We start from the raw sequence: 27369 nt of genomic DNA, 5'->3' as shown, positions 1-27369 counted from the left end.
TGCTACCAGGGCACTCTTCCCACCCCGCTTTGTCTAACTGATTGTCACTCAACCCTCACGAGGATAAAGAGTTAACTTTCCGGTTGTGTAGAACCTGGATAAAGGCAACACGTTGGTCAAAATGACCCAACTGTTTGGAGCCCTGGCGGTACAGTGGTTAAGAGATCGGCTGCTAACCAAGAGGTCAGCAGTTCTAATTCACCTTGGAAACCCTATGGGGCAGTTCTCCTCTGTCCTGTAGGGTCGCTGAGTCAGAATCTACTCAGCAGCAACAGGTTTGGTTCTTTGGTTTCTGACTGGTAAATTGCATCTGGGCTAGAAGTCCCGTCAGTGAGCACAGCTTTGGGCTTCAGGGCCCCCCGAAGCTAAGCCCACCAGACTGCTTCAGGAAATATTGACTGCAGTGGAGTCTGCGGCTTCTGAGTCAGGGCAGAGCCCACACCGTGCCATGTGAGTCTCATGCAGTTACCCTCGCGCTGTCACCTGGAAGGAAGGAAAGAGAACAGCTCCTCGATGGCCGTGTGAGCAGTGGCTGTTTCCTGACCCACGTCCTCCCAAGCGCGGCGCTAGGTGTGGCCTGTCCACTCTGTGTGTGTAACTGAGCCTTGGAAGAAGACCCCCCGGGGGCACTGAACTTCCCATTCCTCCCTGTACTGATGGGGTCAGAGCCTGTGCTCCACAGCTGCTTCGTGGCGTTTATCACACTTGCCGTGATGGGCAGTGATTTAGGAATTGTTTTATTGATGGAGTTTTAGATAGAATGAAATAATGGTAATTCCGGCTACATATGGTTGTTGTGAGCGTCACAAGAAAGAATGAAGCTATTCATTTAGCACAGTGCCCGAGACGTAGATAAACGAAAACAAAACTAGTTGCCATCGAGTTGACCCCAACCCGTAGCAACTCCATGGGGTTTTCAAGGCTGATTTTTCAGAAGTAGATCACCAGGCCTTTCTTCCGAGGGTGGATTTGAATTGCCAACCTTTTGGTTAGTAACCAAGTGCTTAACTGTTTTTGCCACCAGGGACTCTTGGGATATAGTTAGCACTCAGCAAATGATCGCCAGTGTCACCATCATTAACCCAGCATGCTTATTTGTGATCTTATTTATTATCATTATTTATTACTACTTTAGTCGTTATTGTTGCTCCAGCACTTTAGGGCACATTTTTACTCCTTTTGTATACCTCAGCTCTCACAAAGGGCCTGCGACGTTGGCTGAGGAGGTTTTACCAGCCCATTTTGCAGATAAGGAAACTGAGGCTCAGAGGGAGAAGAGACCTGCCCGTGGCCACTCAGTGGAGCCTGGAATCCAGACCTGCCAGGCTGCTGAGCTCTCGTCCTGTCCTCACCGAGGGCTGCCCTCCTTCCCTGCCGCCCTCCTTGTCCCTCCTCCCTTCCGACTTCAGGTATGGTCCTCCTGCCCCACCCAGGTCCTGGCTCTGTCCAGCGGCTCCAGAAAGGCCAGCGCAGTAGGGGACGTGGTCAACCTGGTGTCTGTGGACGTGCAGCGGCTGACTGAGAGTGTCCTCTTCCTCAATGGGCTGTGGCTGCCGCTCATCTGGATGGTCGTCTGCTTCATCCTCCTGTGGCAGGTACAGGCGGGGCAGAGAGGAATTTGCACCGAGTTCCCCTCCTTCTCCTTCCTCTGTCCGTCTCTGTGGGCAGGTAAAATCAGAAAAGGGTTAGAGTAGGATGGCCTGAGCTTGGTGTCACCCTCTCTGGGCTTCCCTTTCCTTGTCTGTATACTGAGGATAAAGGTGCTGATAAGGTTGATACCCCTTGGGTATGATGTTGTGTATCCAGTAGGTAGATTAAGCATGTCCTGAAGGTACCAGTAAAGCTGGGGCACCACCAGCCACAAGGAGAAAAGACAGAGAATATCTTAGGGGAAAAAATACCCTACCCAGTTTTCAAAAAGCATAAAATCATCATCAGGCTAACAATCAGAATTTTGACTCCCTTATGTTTATTTTGTGGTTTAAATTTTTTATTGATTAAGAGCACAGACTATAGCTGGACATCCTGGATTCGAATCCTGCTTTTACTCCTTACTAGGTATAAAACCACGGGCAAGTTACTGAACCCCTCTTTACCTCAGTTTCCTCATCTGTAAAATGGGGATAATAATTAACAATAGTACCCCTGCCTTAGATTTATTGAGGGATTGAAAGAGTAAATACATGTAAAGCACTTAAACCTGTACCTGGCATACAGTTGTACTCTGTAGGCATTTGCTAGTATTACTATTCATTATGCCTGAGAACTGTCTGAAGATATTACCCCAGAAAGTTCCAGGGGTAAGTACAGGGCTCGGCAAACCTTTTCTGTAAAGGGCCAGATAATAAATACTTTGTGGGCCAGACAGTCTGTCACAAGTGCTCAACTCTGTGGCTGTGATACAAAAAGCAACCATGTTGTTCTGTGCTGTCAAGTCGATTCTGAATCACAGTGACCCTACAGGACAGAGTAGAACTGCCGTATGGGGTTCCTAGGCTGTAATCTTTACGGGAGCAGATCTCTGAGTCTTTTCTCTTGTGGAGCTGCTAGTGGGTTCAAACCCCTGACCTTTCAGTTAGCAGCCAAATGCCTAACCATCGTGCCACCAGGGCTCCTTAAAAGTAACCGTAGACAATACATAAATGAATGGGCATGGCTGAACTTTGAATTTCATAGAAACTTTCACGTGTCATGAATATTATCCTTCTGATTTTTTTCAACAATTAACAAATGTAAAAACCATTCTTAGTCACGGGCTAGCTGTACAAGCACCATAACTCATTGCTGTCAAGTCAATCCCAACTCAGAGCGATCCTACAGGACAGCGGAGAACTGCCCCATAGGGCTTCCTTCCAAGGCTGTAATTTTTGTGGAAGCAGACTGCCACATCTTTCTCTCATGGACTGGCTGGTGGGTTCGAACTGCTGACCTTTTGGTTAGAAGCCGAGCGCTTAACCAGTGCGCCACTAGGGCTCCTGCGTGCAAACACAGGCAACAAGCTTTAGCCCTTGGGTTGTAGTTCACTGACATACGGGGCAGGGGTATCAGTGAGATAATGACCCTGAACGTTACAGCGCATGCTGTCATTATTAGGGTTCCCTACTACTGCTTCCACCCACCCTGTGGGACATGGCCGAGGACTCCTCTGACTCGCTTACTCCGAATTCCAGGGCCAGGTAGACAGCTGGTGCTCAGCATAGTACACTCAGGGTACTTTGGACAGTGCCTGACATACAATAAATAAAATGTTAGCTGTTATTATTAGGAAGAAAACGCAGGAGGGAGGAGGGGGCAAGCGCTTGGGAAAATGCAGGGTAACAGAGCAAGCAAACCACGGACCAAGGTGATAAAATTCAGCTGCAGCCAACAAGAAACCAAATAGCACTTCTTTGCGCGTTCCCTGGCTCTTGGTAGAGCATTCTTTGCTCAGAGGGTCACCATGAGATCCTGGTTAAGGAGGGGTGGACCTTGGGGTTGTACAGTTAGATGCTGTCATTTTTGCCAGAGAGGAAGAGTTTAACCTTTTGTTCACATTTTTGTGAATATTTTTCCAATCCTGCTGGTGGGTTGGTATTTGCCTTGTAAACACTTCTCTATTTAGCCACTGGGTGGAACCATTGCTGCACAAATAAAATTGGACAAAAATTTGCTCGTTCAGTGCCCGAGAAGATTAGAAAACAGATTGTTCTTGAAGGCTGAGAGGGGAAAACGAGGCCCAGAGACTGGGCAGGGCAGGGCTCATCTGGAGAATGGGCCTGATGGACCTCCAGAAGAATCTCAAGAAGTCACAGCTTGAAGTGAACTTCAAAATTATTGATCCTACCCCCCACCTTCTCAATATTCAGGTCAGAAACCAAAGCTGAGAAAGTATGACTGTATGACTATCCCAAAGTCACAAAGCTGGCCAGGGGTAGGGTTGTCGGACAAAATATGGACGCCCAGTTAAATTTCAATTTGAGGTAAACAGCAGATAATTTCCTAGTATAAGTATGTCCCAAATAATGCATGGGATATACTTATACTAAAAACTTATTTGCTGTTTATTTGAAATTAAAATTTAACTGGGTGTCCTGTATATTTGCTAAATCTGGCAATTGTGATCAGGGGTGAATAAAAACTAGGATAACGGTTGCATGACATGAGCACTTAGCTTGTGCCACATCCTGTCTCTAGCACTTGACCTTCAGTCTAAACTCAGCAACCGTGTTGGTGCTCTTACCAACTCACGGTGACCTCGCGTACAATGGAACAAAACGCTGCCCAGTCCTGCACCATCCCCATGATCGTTTGAGAATTGGACCGTTGGCTGATTTTCAGAAGCAGGTCACCAGGCCTTGCTTCCTAGTCTGTCTTAGTCTAGGAGCTCTGCTGAAACCTATTCAGCGTTATAGCCACACACAAGCCTCCACTGACAGACGGGTGGTGGCCGTTCATGAGGTGCGTTGGCTGGGAACTGAACATGGGTCTCCTGCATGCAAGATGAGAATTGTGCCCCTGACCCACTACTGCCCCATGCAACAACCACAGGAGATGGAATCAGTTCTGTTTCCATTTTACAGATAAGGAAACTGCAGCTTAGGGAGGGTAAGGGACTTGCCTGAGGCCATACCAGTAAGTGACAGGGCCAAGTTTTGAACCTACATCCTGATTCCAGAAGTTTCAACTTCACTCCCTTGCCCTGCATGCATGTCTTAAATACCACCCGCCCCCACGTGAGTTGGCTCACTCCCCATCCCTAGTGTAGAAGGACCCCATTTTCAACAGGCCTCTCCTTCCATGGATCCCCATGGGCTCAGGTTTATGACCTGGTGGCTGCTGCCCTCCACCTCCCTGGCTCTCCCCACCTCAGGACCTAAGTCTGAGCCCTGTGCTGACCAAGTCCCTCAGGGGTGACAGCTTGGGCTCATGCCCCTTCTGTCTCCAGCTCCTCGGACCCTCTGCCCTCACTGCCATTGCTGTCTTCCTGAGCCTCCTCCCTCTGAACTTCTTCATCACCAAGAAGAGGAATCACCATCAGGTTTGCCTTGGGAGAAGAAGTGGGCTAGGTAGGCACCCTCAGGAAGTGGGGGTTGGGCATCTCCAGTCCTAGACCTGGTATTGGTGCTGCAGATGGGGGGAGGCGGGATGTCCCTTCCAGGTGTGCCCCTCACTCTGACCTGCCCCCCCTACATTGCCCTGTCTTGGTGGGGGGTGGCTCATCCCCCCAGTGCTTGGTCCCCAAACCAGGGGTCCCCTTTGACACCTCCTTCTCTCACACCCAGTTCATCAACAAATTCGGTCGACCTCACCTTCTAAATGCATCCAGGACGTTGCCCCCTCACACCTGCAGCCCTCCTAGCCCCATACCTCTCTCACCTGAGTCCCTGCAGCCTCCTTCTGACTCTGCTCTGCCCTCACCACCCCCCTTCCCCCCCCACCCCCACAGCCTCTTCTCCTCATGTCACATCCTCTACCTACAACCTGCAGTGGCCCCACCTCCCTCAGAGTGAAAGCCAGAGTCCCCACAGTGGTCTGTATCCCGATCAGCCAGCCTAGCCTCCCACCTTACCCCCTGCTCCACCCCCTCCTCGCTTTACTCCCCCTTGGGTTCTTCTGGATCCCAGACCTGCCTTTGCTCCTGCTGCACCCTCTGGCTGGAGCCTCCTGCCCCAGATCACCTGTGTCTCATCCCTCCCCACCGTAGTTACACACAACTCACCCACCCGTACCAGCTCCTTTACCTGCTTGGCTTTTCCCCACAGCACCTGCCTCTCTAGCCCACCCTGTGACCTACCCAGCCCAGCTCTGATATTGTCTCTCTCTCATCAGACTCTCAGCTTCCCAAGGCAGGGGCTGCTCATTTTGTTCATCGATGTGAACTCTGCATTTAAAATATAGCACGTGTGTGTGACTTAAGGGGAGAAGGGAGGTGAGGAGATGAGGAAAAGAGGAGAGGGGAGGAGGGGAGAGGAAGGGAGAGGGGAGATGAGGAGATGGGGAAAAGAGAGGGGAGGAGGGGAGAGGAAGGGAGAGGGGAGGCGAGGAGATGAGGAAAAGTGAGGGGAGGAGGGGAGAGGTAGGAAGGAGATGAGGGGAGGAGAAGAGAGGAGAGGGGAGGAGGGAAGAGGAGAAGCGAAAGGAAGAGGGAAGGGGAAAGGCGGGAAGGGAGGAGAGGAACAGGAAGGAGAGAAGAGAGGTGGGGAGGAGAGGAGAAAGCAGAAAGGAGGGAAAGAGAGAAGGAAGAAGGGAGAGAGGAAGGGAAGAACAACGTATCCCCTCCTTTTGCCGCCCAGCTGCATCCACCCTGTCCATCTCTCACATGGACCGTTTCCTGCCTCCTGCCCAGATCCCTCTAAGACATTCTCCTGCCCCTCTGACCGTTGCTCTCCCTGGGGAGGCAGTAGAGCCCAGACTCCTCTGTCTGACCTTCAAGCCCCTCTGTGATCCAGCCCACCCATCCCAGCGGACCCCGCACTCCTACCGTGACCCCATCGTGTGGAGTGGAGTTGTGCTGCCCCCCTCAGGGCCTGGGTCTGTGCTGTTTCCTCATCCCTTCCCTCCCACCTACTGTCCTCCCTCCCTTCCGTCTATCTTCCCACCCTCGCTGCAGCTACCCTTCCCTGTGCACTCAGCACCACCTCATGTTTTAGCCAGAACCCAGGTGTCTCCTCCTCCAGGAAGCCTTCCTGGTGGCATCATGCCCAGGTCTACTGGGGGAGGGGAGCCCTGTTCCCTGGCACTGGGTGCCCCCTCTGTTGTGGTGGTACTGCCCCTCAGGATAAGAGCCAGTGCTGGAGGCTAGGAGGAGGTACCGGTCCAGGCACCAGAGAACATGGCTCAGGCCAGGGCATGTGGCAGAGGCCTGAGAGATTGGGGATGTGGTCTGCAGGCAGAACTGCAGGATTTGCTGAAGGGGGGCTGTGGGCATGGGCGGTGGGGAGAGGAGAGTGCTAGGCTTGTCCCCTCCTCTCCTCCCTTCCCCCGCCTGGCCCCAGGAAGAGCAGATGCGTCAGAAGGACTCCCGGGCGCGGCTCTCCAGCTCTGTCCTCAGGAGTGTGAGGGTCATCAAGTTCCATGGCTGGGAGGAGGCTTTTCTGGAGCGCGTCCTACGCATTCGGGGCCAGGAGCTGGGCGCCCTGCGGACCTCCGGCCTCCTCTTCTGTGTGTCCCTGGTGTCCTTCCAGGTGTCCACGTTTCTGGTGACGTCACTGTTCTCACTGCAGAGCATGGGGGTGCTGGGGGCAGTGAGGTGGGGAGCCCCAGATCCCGGTGACAGACCCTGCCCCTCAGAGCCTGTCCATGCAGCCCACCCCATACACCAAAACCTACCTGTCCTGGCTCCTTTTGTCCCTGTCCCTGTCCCTGCTTTCTGCTGAGTTCACTAACCAGTCACATCATTCCTGTGAAGGTGGGAATAGCTGCTGATACTTAGGCCTCTGTTCCTTCTCCTCCTGAAAGAAGCTCTGATGGCGCAGTGGTTAAGCGCTTGGCTGTTAACCGAAAGGTCCGTGGTTCTAATCCACCAGCTGCTCAGCAGGAGAAAGATGTAGCAGTCTGCTCCGGTAAAGACTACAGACTTGGAAACCCTGGGGACAGTTCTGCTCTGTCCTGTAGGGTCTCTGTGACTTGGAATCGACTCCATGGCAACGGGATTGGGTTTCTCCTTCTGGAGTACTAGGCATCTGGAACAGCTGTTTGCACTGGAATGGAGCAAAGGTTACAGGTGCAGGAGGCTGCTCAGGTAGAATCTTCACAAGCCCACCTGGCCTCCCTGATGCTGCCACAAAGCACCAGAGCAGCCCCTCTTGGAGCTCAGAGCCTGAGCTTTCTCCTTTCCTTCATTTCACAAACTGCTGCCAGCTCGACCTTCCTAAAGCACAGCTTAGACTTCACTCACGCCCCTGCTCACAAACCGCCAGTGACTTACCACTGCTTCCAGAGTAATCCACTCTTCGTGAAACGTGCGAGGCCAGTGACAAGTGGGCCTTAAACACAGTTAACACAGTTTGCGTCAGGGTCTAGAAACACAGGGGCCATCTGCTAGAACACCAGGCAACAGCACAACGCAGTAACACAACCACCAGGACCAACACTTGGAACCATGAGGGCTCCCCAGATAGCATCACTGAGTCACCATCACACCAAGTGACCATCATACCAAGTGACCATCACAGCAAATGCCCATCACTAATGACCATCTCACCAAGTGACCATCATATCATGTGACCATCACTAAATGGACATCACAAGTGATCAGCATACCAAATGGCCATCACAAGTGACCATCACACCCAGTGGCCATCACTAGGGATTGTTACACCAAGTAACCATCATACCAAGTGACCATCATACCATGTGATGATCACCAAATGGCCATCACAATTGACCATCACACCAAATGGCTGTCACACCAAGTGACCATCACAAAAAGAGGTCATCACACCAAATGACCATCACACCAAGTTGTCACATCAAGTGACCGTCACAAAAACTGACCACCACACCATCCCGTCAAGTCACCATCATATCATCAAGTGACATCTAGAAACAAAACACCAACACCCAGCACTAAAGCATCCCCTAGCAACATCTAGAACCACAATTGCCACCGCTACCTACAGGGCTGCCAGTAGCTGCAACTTCCCAGGGACTCTGGAAATACCAAGTCCCACTTGTGTCTAGAACTACAAAAATGCTATTAAGATCTAAAATTACAATGTCCCCCAATGCCTGGAACTAAGAGTTTCTGATACTTAAAATGGTGGAAGTACACATTCATTCTCTTCATCACTGCACTCACGTATTTTAAGAGAATTGCATCACTTTATGACCTAGAAGCCCTGTAAGCACAATGGTTAAAGTGCTCGGCTGCTAATGGAAAGGTCAGTGGTTGGAACCCACCAGTGGCTTCATGAGAGAAAAGACCTGGAGATCTGCTCCTGTCAAGATTACAGCATAGGAAACTCTATGGGGCGGTTCTACTCTGTCCTATAGGGTTGCTATGCGTCGGAATTGATGACACAACGGGGACCTGGAAATGAGGACGGGGGGTGGTATAAAAGAATTTGGGGTGAGATCTATCTGCTGAAGGTCTGTTCCAGCAGTGTGTGCTTGGCTACGTGGGCCACGGGAGAGCCACAGCTCCCCCAGGCATTCCTGGCCAGGAAGGCAGCCTCGTAGTCACCCACACCTGTGTCTTACCCAGGTTGCACTGGTTGTGTTTGCCGTCCACACGCTGGTGGCCGAGGAGAATGCCATGAACGCAGAGAAAGCCTTTGTGACCCTCACAGTTCTCCACATCCTCAACAAGGCCCAGGCCTTCCTGCCATTCTCCATTCACACCATTGTCCAGGTGAGACAAAGGCTGGAAGCTATCTCAGAAGAACCTTAGAGGAGTCAGCTGTGCCTGGACCCTATCCACCCTTGGCCCACTGACAGCAGGGGGGGAGGAAGAAGAGCAGGAGTGAGAAAGGAGCAGGAAAAGAGGTGAGGAGGGGCAGATGGTTTAGCAGAAAGACATCAGAAAGGGAAGTAACCTTTGTCCAGAAGGCAATACGATGACCGCAGTGAACATCCTCAAAATAGGCAGGCTCCTCAATCCATTAACCACGTTGTTTCCCTTTTACACAGGGCCATTTGACTTCTGTCTTTACTATCTCTGTTGCTTACAAATTGTACCTCTTGGGTGTGGTGAGGGTAAGAAAATGGTTGTAACTGAGCAGCCCATATTTTAATGGCTGCATCTTTAGTTACCAAAGTTGGGTGGTATGGAGGGAAGCAAGCAGGAACCCTCAGGTGGACAAAGTTTGAAATTATTTCTTATAATGGCGTGATGATAGTATTAGAAACGTCACCGGGCTCTTCCCCAGTTTTGTCTGCAGAATGGCAGGTTGATTGTTCCAGTTACACTAACTAGGAGTGAGGAGGTGGAGGGGACCACCACCGTTATTGTCACCAGCTCAGTGTGTACCATTTCCATTTCCATAACTTAGGAAGCCCCAGACTAAAAAACCAAAAAAAAGACCTGTTGCCGTTAAGTCGATTCCAATTCTTAGTGACCCTATAGGACAGAGTAGAACTGCCCCATAGAGTTTCCAAGGAGGACCTGGTGGATTTGAACTGCAGACCTTTTGGTTAGCAGACATAGCACTTAACCACTACACCACCAGGCTTTCCAGCCCCAGACTAGGGCCTTGCAAATGTGTAGGGCTCCATAAATGGGAAGGTTTTCCCACATATCTTCCGGTGCCCAGCACCCAAAGCCTGAGTTCTTTGGTCTGTGGCATTGGTGACCTGGGGCTTTGGTTTCCCCAGGCCCGGGTGTCCCTGGACCGCCTGGTCGCCTTCCTCTGCCTGGAAGAAGTTGACCCTGGTGCTGTGGACTCAAGTCCCTCCAGATGCTGTGAGTTTTGAGTTTGATGTGAGGGTGGGTGGGTGGGAGGACTGTGGGGCTCCCCCAGCCCACCAACAAAAGCCAGCGTTCTAGCTAGGGGGAGATGGTGGGGCTCCTGGGAGTGGGGTGACATGTCACCCCGCAAAGGTATGCACCAGTAAGAGTAACACAAAAACCGGTAGCTAAAAGGACGCTGCAGATGATGGAACACACATCTGTCATCTAATACCCCAAATGCAGGACAGTCTCTGGTTCTTGCTTTTTCAGGCTATAATGGTTATAAATTTGAAGAAAAATGGATTTATATCAATAAAGGGAAAAAAATATAGCTAATATTTCCTAAGTGCTTACCATGTGGTGACATAGTTGAGAGTGCTCTATGTGCTAATTTACTAAGCTAACCCTCACAGCAACCCCATGAGGTAGATGCTTCTGTGACCCATTGTACAGATGGGGAAATGAAGGGGAAGGAAGAGCAGGATCCCAAGACCTTAGACCATTTAGAAAGGAAGATCCTCTAGAACTGGGTGACAGATTTACAAATAAAAATACAGGATGCCCAGTTATATTTGAATTTGAGATAAACAACAAATAATTTTTTGTTATAAGTATGTCCCATGGCATATGTGGGGCATACTTATACTAAAAATTTATTTGTTTGTTGTTTACCTGAAATTCAAATTTACTGAGACTGGAGGAACCCCAGAAGACATGGCCTCTGGACCCTCTGTTCACCCACAACTAAAACCATTCCCAAAGCCAACTCTTCAGACAAAGATTAGACTGGACTATAAGACATAAAATGATACTTGTGAAGAGTGTGCTTCTTAGCTCAAGTAGATACATGAGCCTAAATGGGCAGCTCCTGTCTGGAGGTGAGATGAGAAGGCAGAAAGGGATAAAAGCTGACTGAATGGACACGGGAAACCCAGGGTGGAAAGGGGGAGTGTGCTTTCACATTATAGGGATAGCAACTAGGGTCACACAACAATGTGTGCATAAATTTTTCTATGAGAAGCTAACCTGAACTGTAAACTTTCAGTTAAAGCACAATAAAAAACAAAGTGGCCAAAATGCTGATCAAAAAAAAGAAAAAATTCAAATTTAACTGGGCGTCCTGTATTTGATCTGGCAACCCTACAGGAGAGACCACCAAGCTGAGTGAGTATCAAATTGTGGCTGCTTGTTAAAAGCACCTGGGGAGCATTTTAAAGATACCAATGTCAGCCCCCTCCCCTCCCACCCACTCTGACTTAATTGTTTGGGCTGGCCCATGGGCAGCGTTGTTTTTAAAAATCTTCCCAGATAACTCTAAATGTGCATTCAGGATCAAGAACCACTAATCTAGTTCCTCCTCTCATTGTACAGATTAAATATCTGAGACCTAGAGTTGGAGGGGGGACCATAACATCCCAGAGCAACGTCACTATATTGACAAGTTCTTAGCGAAGGACTGTTTGGAGCAGAGCACAGACCAGACGCTTATCAACAGGCGTTAATTACTCACAGAATAAACAGGACAGGGATGAGTAGAACAGCATATACTATCAGCCTGGGTTCCCCAAATTCAAGATCCTGTCCACAGGGTTAGATCGCATCCAAGCACACCCCAGTTCGCGTCTCAGGAGAAGAATGTTTAAGTTCCTCTCTTCTGGGATTAAATACGCAGCCATGTCTATGTGCCAAGTAACATGTACAAAGAGCAGGTAGGGAAAGGGGTAATAAAAGAGAGTAATAAAGGCGGAAGCTCCCCTGTAGGCTACAAAAAAAACGGACATTATTTTTTGCCCCTGTTCAGGCTAGTCTAGATTTACTGGTGCCAGAGAACATCCCTTTCTCCTTTATCTCACTAAGATAGAGTTCCAGGTTTCTTCAGAGGGCAGTCATCTCCCCCTAAAGCACATACTTTACTTTATGTCCATTAGTAGACGTGAGGGGGCAATTATAATATAGCATACCTGTGTACCCCATACCCCGTTAACAACTGTTGTCCTGCTGAAATCAATAACACACCATTTCACTCTCCGGAAGTGTCCCAGATTGGGTGATAAATTTTATTAGCAGTCTACACGCTTTTTCTGTAAAGGGTCAGGTAGTAAATATTTCAGCCTCATGGACTGTCTCTGTCTCAACTACTCAACTCCATCATTACAGTAAGAAAGCAGCCATAGACAATGTATAAACAAATGGATGTGGCTGTGTGCCAATAAAACTTTATTTACAAAACTAGGCAGTGAGCCAGATTTGGCCCTTGGGCCATCGTTTGTTGACTCCTGAATGACATAGCCATTTGATAGAGAGTGTGACCTTCTGTCCTCCCCAGGGTCACACAGCAAGCCAGTCAGTAGCAGGGCAGTTTGTCCAAGGTGAGATTTTCCATTGTACCTGCTGCCTCTCCAGGGCAGGACCAGGGGATCTCCCTGCAAGGAGCATCCTCACAACTGGCTTTTCATGCCCTGCAGCTGCTGGGGAAGACTGCATCACTGTACAGCACGGCACCTTCGCCTGGTCCCAGAAAAGCCCTGCCTGCCTCCAGAGGTACAGAACGGCTTCCCTGCCCACGACCTTTGCATTTACAGGGAGAAGATGTGCGGCCACCTGCCGCTTCCTATGTGAGAGGTGGCATAGGCTTCCATCTGGGGCTGGAGGGGTGGGCCACGCTGGTCTGGGCTCTGCCGGGAAGATTCCTGGGACCCTAGCCCTGGCACAGAGAGTCTTGGGAAAGGAAAAAACTTGTGGTGCGGAGTGTGGAGCAGGGCATGTGAGCTCCCCCGACCAGGAGGAGACACCTCTCTGCTCCCCAGGCTGGCCAACATGGCACCACAGAGACCTGGCCAAGAGGACCCCCAAAGCTCAGCAACATATGTCCTGTCTGCCTCAGTCCCCAGGTCATTGCCACCTCCAGCCCCCAACTCTGGCTGAGTCTTTATGGCAGAAGACCCTACCCAGCTCCAAAACTCACTAAGAAGGGAAAGAAAGTACTGTGAGCAGTAAAAAAAAAAAAAACAACAGTTGCCATGGAGTTGATTCCCACTTAAACCAAAACCAAACGTGTTGCTGTCCAGTCCATTCTGACTCATAGTGACCCTATAGGACAGGGTAGAACCTCTCCATAGGGTTTCCAAGGCTGTAATCTTTACAGAAGCAGACTGCCACATCTTTCTCCCATGGAGCGGCTGGTGGGTTTGAACCACCGACCTTTTGGTCAGCAGCTGAGCACTTAACCACTGCACCACCAGGGCTCCTACCTATGCCTGACTTTTTGGAAGTAGATCACCAGGCCTTTCTTCCAGTGCTCCTTAAACCACCAGCCTCTCAGTTAGCATTTGCACTAACCAGGGACTCCATCCTTGGCAGTATTTGTGCCTGTTATCATTCATTCATTCCACAGTATTTACTGAGCACTTCCTGTGTGCTGGGCGCCATTCTAGGCACTGGGGATGCAGCTGTGAACAAGACAGATCTCTTGGGGCTGACATTCTAATGGGGGACGACACAAACAGGAAATCAGGGTCAGGGGACAGAGTGTGATGCTGGGGGAAGGATGTGTGGAGGGCTACTTTAGAACAGGAGGTGGGGGAAGTCCTGGCACTCAAGCTGAGATCGTAATGAAGGGAAAGGGTGAGTCTGGCAGGTGTCTGGGGGAAGAGCTTTCTGGGCAGTGAGAACGGCAGGTGCAAAGGCCCTGAGGCTGGAGTATGCCCGGACCAAGGTTTCTCAGCCTCTGCACTGTTGACATTCGGACCAACAATTCTTTGTTGTGGTGGCTCTCCCATGCATTGTAGGAAGTTTAGCAGTGTCCCTGGCCTCTTAACTACTAGCTACCAGCAGCCAGGAGTACCGCCTCCCAGTTGTGACAACCAAAAATGTCTCCAAACATTGCCAAAAGCTCTCTGGGGGCCAAAACCATGCTCAGTTGAGAACTACTGGCTTATTGTGTTCTAGAACAGCAAGGAGGTCAGTTGGCTGAGGCAGAGTGGCTGAGGCAGAGTGGTAGGAGATGGGGTCAAGAGGTGATGGGGTCCCGATGTGCAGGACATGGTCAGTGATTGTTAGAACTCAGCCTTTAACCCGAACAGGAAGGGAGCCACTGAGGGATTCTTAGTCGGAGGTGTCATGATCTCCACCCTGGCTGCTGGGTGGGGAATGGATTGCGGAAAGCAACGGGGCAAGGACAGAGCAACCAGTGAGAGCAGCCAGGAGCCTCCTGCAACAACCTAGATGAGAGATGGTGCTAGTGAAACCCCCCTGCCACCAGGAAGTCTATGTGTGTGTGTGCGCGCATGTGTGCGTGCGCGTATGTGCGTGTGCGCGCATATGAGTGCATGTGTATGCACTGGGTGCACCCTTGTAGTGTGTATGCACATGCACATGTGTGTGTCCTTGAATGTGTGGATGTGTGTGTACACGTGTGCATGTGTAGGAGGGCGTGCATGCACGCATATGTGTGAGCGCATCTGCACGAGTGCACGAGTGCATGTATGCGCTCTGTGTACTAATAGAGCATATGTGCGTGTGGATGAGTACATTGTGTGCATACATGTGAATGCCTTGCATGCATGATTGTGCGCAGGAGTGCATGTGTGTGCACTTTTGAATATGCATGTGTGTGTGCATGTGTGTACTTGAATGTGTGCGTGTGTGTGAGTGCATGTGCATTCAAGTGTGTACATGTTCATGAGCGTGTATGCATATGAGTGTGTGTGTGCATGCATGTACATGCACAAGTGTAGGGGAATGGCTGCTCAGCTGGCCAGATGAGGGCTGGGTGAGAAAGAACTGCCCCCCAGTGTCCTCTTGGTGACTTCTGGGATCAGTCACCAGCAGGTGGGCTCAGTTTGGGGCTCCGAGTTCTGCACAGACGGCCTGGCCCCTAACCAGGGCCACAGCTCCCCTCCTGTGTTGCCAGGATAAACCTCACGGTGCCCCAGGGCTGTTTGCTGGCTGTTGTCGGTCCAGTGGGAGCTGGGAAGTCCTCCCTGCTGTCTGCCCTCCTCGGGGAGCTGTCAAAGGTGGAGGGGTCCATGAGCGTCAAGGTGAGGCCACATGTTCCCTGCGTGTGTGCTGGAACTGTCTCCATCCTACAGGCCCTCCTGCTCCCTCCCTGGACCCCTTCCAGTCCCCCAGATTGCACCCTTACCCCTCTCCTGCTACCCCTCCAAAAGTGCCCCTGTTTCTGTCCACTCCACCTCCTAGTGGCCAAGACAAGCTGTGTTTTAGGGTCCCGTGGCCTACGTGCCCCAGGAGGCCTGGGTCCAGAATGCCTCCGTGGTGGAGAATGTGTGCTTCCAGCGGGAGCTGGACCCACTGTGGCTGGAGAGAGTCCTGGAGGCCTGTGCCCTGGGGCCGGACATGGACCGCTTCCCCGCAGGAGTCCACACCCAAGTTGGGGAGCAGGTGGGGTCTCGGGTCTTCCTGGGAGGCATTATGGTGGGGCTTTTTGTTTGCTGGTCCCTGAGTGGTATGGAGGGAGGGACAGAGGGGAGGACAGGGGAGAGCAGGGACACGGGAGAGCAGATGGCCCCAGCTCAGGGCCAAGCACATAGGTGCTCAATAAACAGTAATGAATGGACGGATGATTGAAAATGGAGACACAGGGAGAGGCAGAGAAACAGGGCAGAGGGTGGTGACAGGCTTTCCAACCCTGGAGGAAAATGAGAAGATAACTGAGCATTCTGAGTAGAGGGACGTGACCCAACTACGTTTTAACAGAATCCCATGGCTGCTGGGTTGGGATTCGACTAGGCATGAGGATGGAAACAGGGAGGCCAGTAGGGTGTTACTGAAGCAACACAGGGGAGTTCATAGTGGATGGGACCAGAACATTCCGGTTATGCTTTGAAGGTGGATGGACTGGATGCGAGCATAAGAGAAGGAACCTGGCTTCTGCCCGCCCTTACTTGCTTCATTAGGTGACATGGGCAAATTACTACCCCACTCTGGGCCTCAGCAAAGGTTCTGGGTGGCGATGTCCAATAAACAGGGTATGTGAAGCTATGGGTCGGCAAACTATTAGCCATAGGCCAAATCTGGCCCACAGCCTGTATTTGTAAATAAAGTTTTATTGGTGCACACCCACGCTCATTCACTTACTACTGTCTGACTGCGTTTGTGCTATGACACAAACAGAGCAGTTACAACTGGTTCACAAAGCCTAAAATAGTGACTACCTGGCCCTTTATGGAAAAAGTTTGCCAGCCCCTCGATGAGGGAATTGTCAGTGGTAAAGCAGGAGTTAACATGAAGGGAGTGGGTGAGGTTTCCTGGGGAGAAGAGTGGAGGGCCTGAGAAGGGTCTGGAGGTAGGCTGAGGGCAGGGGTGAGCCAGGAAGAGGCTGAAAGGTATGTGCAGGAAGGTAGGAGGAAAGCCAGAGGTGGAGGTTGTCATAGAGGCTAAGGGGAGAGTATTTTAAGAAGGCAGGAGGCGCACCTTGGTGCCGTCTCAAGTTAGTCCAGCTATGACCTGTGCTAAACCAAACATCTGATCTCCCAGGATCTCCTCCTCCCACTGCTCACCCACCTTCAATGATGAAAGCTCCATCTTCCCAGAAACTCAGGTCCCAAACCTTGCTGTCATCCTTGAATCTTCCTCTTTTCTTACACTCACATCCAGTCCGTCCACCTTTGAAGCATACCGGGAATGTTCCGATTCTGTCCACTCTCAGCTCTCGTACATTGCTTCAGTAACCTCCTGCTGGCCTCCCTGTTTCCATCCTCACCCCGCTAGTTGAATCCCAACCCAGCAGCCATGGGATTCTGTTAAAACATAGTCAGGTCATGTTCCTTTGCTCAGAACACTCAGGTATCTTCCCATCTTCCTCAGAGTAAAAACTGAAGTCCTGACAATTGCCAACAAGCCCCCCTGCAATCTGATCCCAGTTATCTCTGACCCCATCTCCTGCCAGGTTCCCCCTTCCTACTTCACTCCAGCCACATGGGTCCCTGCAATGTTCCTTGAATACCCAAAGCACCTCCCACCTCAGGGTCTTTGCACCTGCTGTTCCCTCTGCTTGGAAGCCTCTTCCCAGGGGGTCCCTGTGGTTCATCCCTCACTTCTGCCAGGTCTCAAGTGAAATGTCACCCTAATGGAGAGGCCTTCCCTGACCACATTCCCCAACACAGCAACGCCGCCCACAATAGTACACCCTACACCGATTTATTATTCCTCATAGCACTTGATACCATATGATCTATTTAATTTACTTGTTTGTTTATAATCTGTCTCCTGCCCTCCCCCCACCCCATTAGAATAAAAGATCCATGAGAGCAGGGACTTTGTTTTGTTCATTGCTGTGTCCCCAGAGCCCAGAACATGCTTAGATATATAGTAGACCAGGTGCTGTCAAGATGACTGGCTCATGGTGACCCCAGGTGTGTCAGAGTAGAACTGTGCCTCCATAGGGTTCTCAATGGCTGATTTTTTGGAAGTAGATCCCCAAGTCTTTCTTCCAGACACCTCTAAGTGGACTTGAACCTTCAGCCTTTTGGTTAGCAGCCAAATGCACTAACCATTTGCATCACCCAAGAACCACCCCTCAGGGACTCCGAGTATATAGTGGACATGCGGTAAATATTAGATGAATGAGTGCATGAAGATAAGGACTAGAAAGCTACCACTGGGTTAGGCGACAAGGGAGTGATTGGTGTCCTTGGCGAAAGTGGTATCAGCGTAGAGTTGGGAATGGAAGCCGGAGTGAAGGAGAAGTGAGTGGGAAGAGAGAAAGCAGAGATGGAGAACGCAGACAACTCCTCCAGGAAGCTTGACTGTCAAAGAGAGAAGAGCAGCTGGGTGGAGGCGGGAGGGGATGCAGGCGTGAGAGCAAGTGGCTAAAGCTGGGAGGTGACCCTTTTGGATGGGCATAGTGAGAGACACGCTGCTTTGAGACCCCGATATGCCCTGATCCACACAGGCCCTGCTCGTGGCACCCACTCCACCCTGCAGATGGAGACTCAGGCCCCTGCCCCTCTCTTGTGGCCACAGGGCATGAATCTCTCAGGGGGCCAGAAGCAGCGGCTGAGCTTGGCCCGGGCCGTTTATAGGAAGGCTGCAGTGTACCTGCTGGATGACCCCCTGGCGTCCCTGGATGCCTGTGTCGGCCAGCGTGTCTTCAACCAGGTCATCGGGCCTGGCGGGCTGCTCCAGGGAACGGTAACGTTGGGGAGGATGTGTCAGAGGAAGCCTAACCCACGTCTATTTCACCTCCCCCTCCTTGAGTCCAACTCTCTTCTTTGTATGAGTCAGCTGTTGCTGTGACAATGCTGCGTCACTAACAGCCCCCAAAGCTCAGTGGCTTACACCAGCAAAAAGTTATTTCTTGCTTATGTGTCTGCGGTCCAGCTACTAACTACATCTTTGCCCTGGGATATGGGCCAGGTGCAGGTGAGCTCCATGTGTTGCCTTGTTTTGAGACACAGGTGGAAGGAGCCCCCTCTTTTGGGACATGCTGTTTCCAAGGATGCGGACAGGAGCACAACACGGGGAGCCTTCCAGGCACTGGCTGTCCCCACTGTTAGCTCAGGGCCCGCCCCCCCCGCCCCCGGAGTTCTGGAAGGCTGGGCAAGCAAAACGAGTGTAACATCCACCCCTTCCCTCCTCAGACACGTATCCTCGTGACCCACGCACTCCACGTCCTACCCCAGGCTGATCAGATCGTGGTGCTGGAGGACGGGGCCATTGCAGAGATGGGCTCCTACCAGGAGCTTCTGCACAGGAATGGGGCCCTGGTAGACCTTCTGGGTCGGGCCAGGCAGCCAGGAAATGGAGGAGAAGGAGGTACTGGCAGCGCTTTGCCGATTCTCTGTACCTGGCTCCTGCCACCCTTGAGGAGAAGGTGCTAAGGGTCCCACTGGCATGAGTGTGGTGCTCTGGCCACACCCTCCTTTAGGGCTGGACCTGGAGGCAGATGGCTCCCCCAAGAGGCCACCCCTCCCCTCAGTAAGAGTCTACAGCTCCTCCTATGAGCCCAGAGCTGTGCTAAGTGCTTCTAGAAATACACGTTTCTTCTTCTCTTCACAACACCCCTATGAGGCACAGGCAATTATTGCTGCCATTTTACAGATGAGCACACTGGAGCAAAAAGAGTTCAATAACTTGTCCAAAGTCACAGTGATGGAGCCAAGATTTGAACTTGGGTGTGTCCAGCTCCAGAATCTGTAATCTTAAAAGCTCCAGAGACTGAGCAGGAAGATCTTTGGTGCCTAAAGAACAGAAGTCCTGTGACATGCTAGCAAGGGCCCCTAATAATCCAGAGAACACAGTGGCTGCTGGTAAACAATGATGTTCTGGAAGGAAGGTGACCGATCTGAGCTCACACACCAAACCCCTTGCCTCTCCAACTCATAGTGACCCTAGAGGACAGAGGAGAACTGTCCCACAATGTTTCCAAGGCTGTAAATCTTTACAGAAGCAGCTAGCCACATCTTTCTCCAGCAGCTCACACACACAGTAAGTGGAAAATAACAGCTGATGGCCCTTCGTAGGCATTAGTCATCACAAGGGGCAGTACTATAACTATCTCCATTTAACAGATGAGGAAACTGAGGCCCAGAAGTTATGGAACTTGCCCAAGGTCACAGGTCTTGTAGGTGGTGCTGCTGGGATTTGAACCCAGGCAGCTTGACTCCCAAGAATGTGCCTTTAATCATGAAGCTGTATACTGCCGCTCCATGACAAAGGCACAGGGCTTTGAACCAGTTCATTTTGGTTCGAACCCCTGTTGAAAATTTGCATGTCTAACAAGTTCCCAGGCGATGCTAATGGCTGCTGGTCAGGGGCCAGTTCTGAGAACCACTAGTACAGCAGTGGTACTCCAGATTTATTATACGTAAGAATCACCTGGGGATCTTGTTAAAATGTTGATTCTGATTCAGTATATAAGCTGAAAATGGAAATTCTCAGCAGGGGCTCAAACTAGAACAAACCAGTTCGAAGCCCTGCACAGGCAGGACTCACACTCTGGTCTCCCCCAGTCCCAGGCTCTGCCCCTCCTGAAAACATCTGCCGAGTGCTGGCCACTCTGGCAAAAGTCCTGTTTGTAGAGTCACAAAGTCACCATCCTGGAGCCTGAAGATCAAATCCAGTCTGGGGAGGTGGGGGGAAGGGGCTTGCTGGGGAAGGCGACACCTGAAGTCAGATAGGAGTTCCCCAAGGAAGAACATTCCAGGTACAAGAAACCCCTTGAACAGGAAGCTGGGAGCAGTCTGACTTTGTACAGTGTCCATGTGTGTTTTTACAACCCCAAGTTTACAGGAAGTGCTCAGTGGTATTTGTTGAATGAATGAATGAGTGAATAGGGTATCTGGAAGACCTTAGAGAGGGCTGAGAGAGAAACTGGGGAGGTGACAGGAGCAAGATCAGAAGAAACAGATGGTCAAAGAGGTTAAGGCCACTCAGGCAGTGGGTGTCAAAGCCAGAATAGGGACCTGTGGCGCTGAACCTGCTCTCCTAACCACTGCGTGACAAGACTTCTTGATCTTGCAGAAACAGACCCTCTGACCAGCACTGAGGACCCCAGAGACTCCCCTGGAGGCGGGAGGCCCGTGGGCAGGCCTGAGAGGTCAGTTCAGTGTGGTGTTCAGAGTTGGGAGGGCACAGCTGATGCTGAAAGGTGGTCACCTGAATCTCAGGTAGGTAGGGGGCGGCCAAAACCATTATGGATTAAGCACCTGCTGAATACCCACTGTAGTGTGGTGCTCAGTTGAGGGATGATTCGCCAAAAGCTAACTGACAATCAATTTGCCAAAATGATCAAGTCCCCAAATGGCCAGTTCACCAAATAACCAGTTTGCTTCAGGTGTGGGATGAATACCTGAAAGTAGACTGAAGATGGCTTGTCAGGATTGTCTCATTGCCCGGGTGGGGGCAGGGCTGGTTCCAAAGAAGAGCCCTTAGTGTAGTTGTTAAAGATCACACTGGGCCCTGTTGTACGAGCTTTGGCATGTGTACTAAGGTCTTGGATCTACACCTGTGGTATCTCTTGGTGCTGGCCAGATGCATGGGCAGAGGGGTCCCAAGAAGGAGGTGCACTGTCCACTTTCCTCCCAGCTCCCTTTAGAGAGAGTTGCATGGGCTGGGCACAGCTGGAATCACTGTGGAGCCATCTGCTGCAGAGGGACACGCCACCAAAGTGGCCTTATAAAACAGAACAACAGATGGCATGAGCTTAAATGCCAGCCATTGAGGGAAGTGTGGGGAGAACTTGGGGGACCCTGATCCCTATGGAAAGTTGAATTTGGGCATAGCCCCTCCCCCATCCCAGCTAGCCACACTGAGAGCACCCCTGGGTCATACACTGGGCATTCCTGCTTGTCTTCACAGTGTGCAGTAATCCTAAGAAAGATGAGATGGATGGATGGATATGGATGGGTGGAAGGGTGGATGGGTGGTGGATGGATGGGCGGACAGGTGGACGGGTGGTTAGATAGACAAAGATATAGATGATAGAGATGATGGATGTGCAGGTGGGTGGATGAATGGGTGGATGGATGGATAGACAGAGATCCACACAGTAGATAGAAATGATGAATGTGTGAGTGGGTGGCGGGATGGATGGATGGATAGGTAGACAGAGATATAGACTGCAGATAGAGATGATGGATGTGTGAGTGGGTGGGTGGATGGGTGGATGGATGGGTAGATGGATAGACAGGTAGACAGATAGGGTGGATAGATGGATAATGCTCACCAACAGATGAACGTTAAAAAAAATCTTCAGCATCTGAATTGTGCAAAATCGACATTGTGCCAAGCTGGGTTGACAAATCTGAGGGAAACAGCAGGGCAAACTGCAGCAAAGCTTAGGCCAAAATGAAAACTCTGAAAACCAAGTTCCTAAGTTGAACAGACAGGTTCATCCAGTGAAATGGGGCTGAGAAAACAGGTTCACTGGGCTCTGGAATAATAGATGGAATTTAGTGGGCACCACACAGGGCGGGAGCATGGCACAGAGTTGGTGCTCAACATGTTAACTGAGTGAATGCATGGATGGATGAATGAGTGAGTAGAGTGTACCCCAAAGCTCAAGGGCCACCAGTGGGCATGAAAGTGGAACATACCTCTCAAATGGGGAGAGATACTGAATTGTTCTCGTTTCCTCTAAATGTCAGGTCTATCAAGTTAGTCCCTGAGAAGGACAGCACCACCTCAGAGGCCCAGACAGGGGTCACCCTAGATGACCTTGAGGGAGCAGGACGGCCGACAGGAGACCGTGTGCCATATGGCAGGGTAACTACCAGCTGTTCCCTCCCCTGCTGCTGCTGCTACCCTCAGGGATCCCAGACCTGCCACCAGGCAGCACAGGGGGCAACTCACCTTTATTAAGTGCCTACTATGTGCCAAGGTAGATTCCAGGCACTTCATATTTCTAAATCCTCACAAGCACCTAAAAAGGTAGATGGTGATAGCTCCATTTTAGAGATGAAGAAACTGAGGTCTTAAAGAGTTACAAGATTTGTCTGTATTCTCATAGCTAGCAAGTTGCCAAGCTGAGACTCAAACATAGATCAGTCTGAATCTGAAACTTGTATATTTCTCCTCTTTTCTCAATCCACCTACCCACCTACTTACCCATTCATTTATCCATCCATCTACCCATTCACTTTCCACCCACCCATCTCTGCATCCCAACCATCCATGCACTTATCCATCCATCCACCAACTACCTGTCTACTCATGTATCTACCCATCCGCCCATCTATCCATCCACCCATCCATTCCTCCCAACCATCTATCCACACGCTCATTCTTCTACCCATCCACCCACCAATTCACCATCCACACATTTACCCACCCATGCATCCACCCACCCAGCCATCTGTCCACCTGTCCACCTACTTACCCACTCATTTATCTGTCTATCCATCCACCCACCTACTCATTCACTCTCTCACCTACCCACCCATCCACCCACTCATTCATCTACCCATCCATCCAACCACTTACCCATCCACTCATCCACCCAGCAAACATTTACAGAGCACCCACTAGGGGCCAGGCCAAGTCTCTGCCCTGGAGGAGATTGCGTCTAGTTGGAAGAAGACAGACCACAAATGATTAGGCTAATAAGCCAGGTTATATCAGATAATAAGTGCTAAAAAGAAAATAAAGCAGGGTGAGGAAATGGAGAGCAACTGGGGGTTGGAGTGTGCGTTGGCTCAGATGCTCGGAGAGGTGACATTTGAGCCAAGCCCTGAAGGATGGCAAGGAACAAGCCATGAAAAGAGGAGGGAAGTGTGTTGCAGGCAGAAGAAACAGCAAGTGCAAAGGCTCTGAGGTGGAAAAGAGCTTGGAATGCCAGAGAAGAGAGAGGGGCCCCAAGAGGCTGGCAAATAGTGAATTGGGGTGAGGCGGAGAGGTGAACCAGAAGTCTGGACTTTCTTCTAAGAGTAAGGAAAAGCCATGGCAGGTCAGCAACAGCAAGATAGGATCAGATGGAGGTGTTTCAAAGGTCGGTCTGGCTGCAGCAGGATCTTAAATCAAGATGGTTAACCTCTTTGTGCCTCAGTTTCCTTATCTGTAAAATGGGAGTGATCATGAGGTTCAAGAACATGTGACAGGCCTGCCCCATAGTAGGTCTTCACTAAATCCCTCCAAAACCAGAAAGTGCCCCAGCCTGTCACCTTTAGGTCTCCCCTGGCCCACTAGGGCTTCACACAGGAAGGGGGTCCTGACACTAAATGGGGCCTGTAGGGGAGATGGTGCTCCTGGTGGGAGGTCCGCATAGTAGCGCCTTTTGCCCCCGGCATGTGTTTGGGAGGCTCCCTGGGCATTGCCCCCTCCCCTCCCCACGGGTTTCTGACTGCCACCGCCTCCCCTATGTTGCCACAGGTGAAGGCCGCAATGTACCTGACTTACCTGCAGGCTGTGGGTGGCCCTCTCTGTCTCTACACACTCTTCCTCTTCCTCTGCCAGCAAGTGGCCTCCTTCTGCCGCAGCTACTGGCTGAGCCTGTGGGCGGACGACCCCACCGTGGATGGGCGGCAGGCACACGCGGCCCTGCGTGGCTGGATCTTCGGGCTCCTTGGCTGTCTCCAAGGTGCTCCTCTCCCTCCCTCCTTGTCCCCCATCCTCCCAGCTCCACCCAGGGGTACTCAGGGCTCCCTTGCTCACCCATCCCTGCTCATCCTGTTCTCCCTGCACAACTGTGCAAAACGTCCGTCGCGCAGGCACAGACCTGCGTCCTTGAGATGGGGCTTGGGACATGGGGGACAGGGCTCATCCCTCCTTTTCAGGAACCTTCAGTCTCTCTCAGCCTCACCTGCAGATGCAGAGGCTGAGGGGTTCTCAAACGCAGGATCTTGGCCCCAGATGTTGAGGCAGCTGAGCACTTGGGTGGGGTCAGCAGATCTATGCCTGCATCCCAATCAGAGGGCAGCTCCAAGGCCTGACTGCTGGCTTTCAGCACCCTCACCCCAGTCACATGCTGCTGTTGCTCCCAGCCCCAAACCTCCAGGCACCATGCCACCCTCACCTCTCATCTTTTTTATTTTTTTTTTTAAATTGCAGTGGTTATTGAGATAATTGTAGACTCACATGCAGTTGTAAGAAGTAATGCGGAGATTCCATGTATGCGTTGCCCAGTTCCCCCTAGATAGGTACCATTTTGCAAAATGATGGTACAGTATCACAGCCAGGATAATCAGGATGCTGACGTTGGTACAACCCACCAGTCTTATTCAGATTTCCCCAGTTTTACTTGCGCGCGCGCACGCGTGTGTGTATTAAGTTCTACACAGTCTTATCCCCTGTGTATGTCTGTGTGTCCACCACTGCAGTCAAGATACTGAACAGTTCCAGCACCATCTGATCCCTCACATTGCCCTTTTCTAACCACACCTACCTCCTCCAGCCCCTCCGCCATCCCTAACCCATCTCATCTTCTCCTTTGAAAACTGGGCCTGGCTGAGGAGAAGGATGGGGGTGAACTGTGAATTTAACCTCATCTTTAAAGGGTGGCTTCGCAGTTTTCAAATTGCCTGTAGTCTGCCTGAGTCACTGGGTGACCTTGGCCATGTCACTAAAAGGCTGGGGGCATGTGTTGTCTTCTGTAAATGGAGGCATCAGGCCCAAACTCTGAGGATCTTTCTACTCCCAGGACTTGGGGTGGAAAGGGAAGGTGATAGTTAAACACAGAAGAATTAGAAAGCAAATTGGCAGTCAGCCAAGCCCTTGTTGCATAAACTCAAACGACCATTAGGGGGAGCATTACCCTCTCAAAATCCTTCCACATCCATCCCTCATTTGACTGGCCAGGGCAGGTTTTAGATCCCCATTCTAAAGTTGGGGAGACTGGGGCCCAGAGAGGGTGATTAGTTATGACTCTTCTGATTATAAGGAACAGAAAATTCCACTCCAGTTCAAACTGGTTTAAGCAATGAGAGAATTTGCTGGCTCATGTGACTAGAATCTGTAAGCAATAGCTTCAGGTATTGCTGGATCCAGGGGTTGCAACAAGGCTGTCGGAAATTGCTTAATTTTCTTCCTCTGTGATAGCTGCCTGTCCAGGCAGGCTCTTCCCCCAGCTGGTGGCAAGGTGGTATTCCACAGCCTCAGCTTAGCCACCCTAAGAAAGAGAGTACATCTTTCACGAAAGTCCTAGCAAAGTTGCAGGTCTCATGCTCATTGGCTTAGCTTGGGCCATTTGTTCACCTTGAACGAATTGCACTTGTTTGGATTGGCCAGGAATGGAATCTGTGCTACCCAAGAGGCTAGGGGTAGAGTTAGCCCCACCCCAAGAACGTAGATTGTCATTGGAAGATGGAGTGGTGCCACCAAGGGATAATCAGGGTGGCCATATCATAAATGGCCACCATCAGGTCGGGGGCTTGCCCACAGGACTCCGCCCTCATGCTCTGACCCCTTCTCCTCACCAGCCGTTGGGCTGTTCGTCTCCATGGCCATGGTGCTCATAGGTGGGGCCCGGGCGTCCAGCGTGCTCTTCCGGAGGCTCCTGTGGGATGTGGTGCGGTCGCCCATTGGCTTCTTTGAGAGGACGCCCGTTGGGAACCTGCTGAACCGCTTCTCAAAGGAGACAGACACAGTAGATGTGGACATCCCGGACAAACTCCGGTCCTTGCTGACCTATACATTTGGACTCCTGGAGGTCAGCCTGGTGGTGATGGTGGCCACTCCACTGGCCATCGTGGCCATCCTACCACTGCTGCTCCTGTATGCTGGGTTTCAGGTAGGGAGAAGTCAAGGACCCTCCTGGGGCCAGCTGAGGTGACCTCAACCAGTCCCAGTCCTTGGGCAGGACTCTGTGTGAGAGATTCTGCCCATTGGGCCATCTGCCTCTAACACCTGTTCCAGTCGTTGTCTCCCAAATGTTCATGTCAGAGTTCTTCCTAATATCTAACCTGTTGCCCTGCTGCTGCTGACATCAGCTTTCCCTTCACCAGTTATCTGGAAACCTGGAAGGCCTTGCAAGGCCTCACAGACTGTTGTATTGGGCCAGACTCTCAGTTGCCAGGGTCAAAGACCAGCTCAAATTAGCCCAAACAAAGGAATGGAATTTAACTTCTAATATTTATGGGGTGCAGTGGGCCTAGCTGGCACCAGGATGTGTGTCTTTCCCTCCATATTTTAGTTCAGTGGTTCTCAAAGTATGATCCCAAGACCAGCAGCAGCATCACCTGAAAGCTTGTTAGAAATGCACATTCTTGGGCCCCACCCCAGACCTACTGACCCAGACACTCTGGAAGTAGGGCCCAGCAATCTGTGTTTTAACAAACTCTCCAAACAAATGACCACCATTCTGATGCATTTGACAACCACTGGCTTGGCTGTGCTTGGCCAAATTTTGGAAACATTCTTTTTCCGGGAGCAGGTCTGATTGCTGCTGGCAGCCTCATACTCACGTCATCCTACCTTAGCAACGTCAGCACAAAAAAAACTTCATACATCAGTTCCAGGGAAGATTCTGATTGGCCCTTTATAGATCATGTGTCCATCCCTGAACTAATCACAGTGGCCAAAGGGATAATACACCCTGATTGACAAGG

The 27369-nt window shown here is 51.1% G+C and overlaps 1 protein-coding gene across 7 annotated transcripts in view; it reads left to right on the top strand.

Moving 5' to 3' along the window:
• The window catches only part of ABCC6 (ATP binding cassette subfamily C member 6), a 60270-nt gene that overhangs the window by 18528 nt on the left and 14373 nt on the right, over window positions 1-27369 (top strand). For 6 of the 7 annotated variants that reach the window (XR_007519756.1, XM_049904943.1, XM_049904940.1 and 3 more), the window contains 14 exons: window positions 1434-1595; window positions 4925-5017; window positions 6975-7178; window positions 9185-9331; window positions 10294-10381; window positions 12835-12910; window positions 15282-15408; window positions 15593-15769; window positions 18353-18520; window positions 18970-19144; window positions 20852-20927; window positions 22477-22594; window positions 24197-24404; window positions 26242-26552. Coding sequence is in view for 6 of the 7 variants with exons in the window: in XM_049904943.1 (XP_049760900.1) it covers window positions 1434-1595; window positions 4925-5017; window positions 6975-7178; window positions 9185-9331; window positions 10294-10381; window positions 12835-12910; window positions 15282-15408; window positions 15593-15769; window positions 18353-18520; window positions 18970-19144; window positions 20852-20927; window positions 22477-22594; window positions 24197-24404; window positions 26242-26552 (2130 nt within the window). In the remaining variant the exon portion in view is untranslated. The remainder of the gene's footprint in view (window positions 1-1433; window positions 1596-4924; window positions 5018-6974; window positions 7179-9184; window positions 9332-10293; window positions 10382-12834; window positions 12911-15281; window positions 15409-15592; window positions 15770-18352; window positions 18521-18969; window positions 19145-20851; window positions 20928-22476; window positions 22595-24196; window positions 24405-26241; window positions 26553-27369) is intronic. The other variant, XM_049904941.1, reaches the window with a different exon arrangement.

Source organism: Elephas maximus, chromosome 12, assembly GCF_024166365.1.
Source record: "Elephas maximus indicus isolate mEleMax1 chromosome 12, mEleMax1 primary haplotype, whole genome shotgun sequence".
Classification (NCBI taxonomy): Eukaryota; Metazoa; Chordata; class Mammalia; order Proboscidea; family Elephantidae; genus Elephas; species Elephas maximus.
The sequence above is the reverse complement of the archived record's forward strand: the minus strand, read 5'-3'. Positions and strand labels throughout refer to the sequence as shown.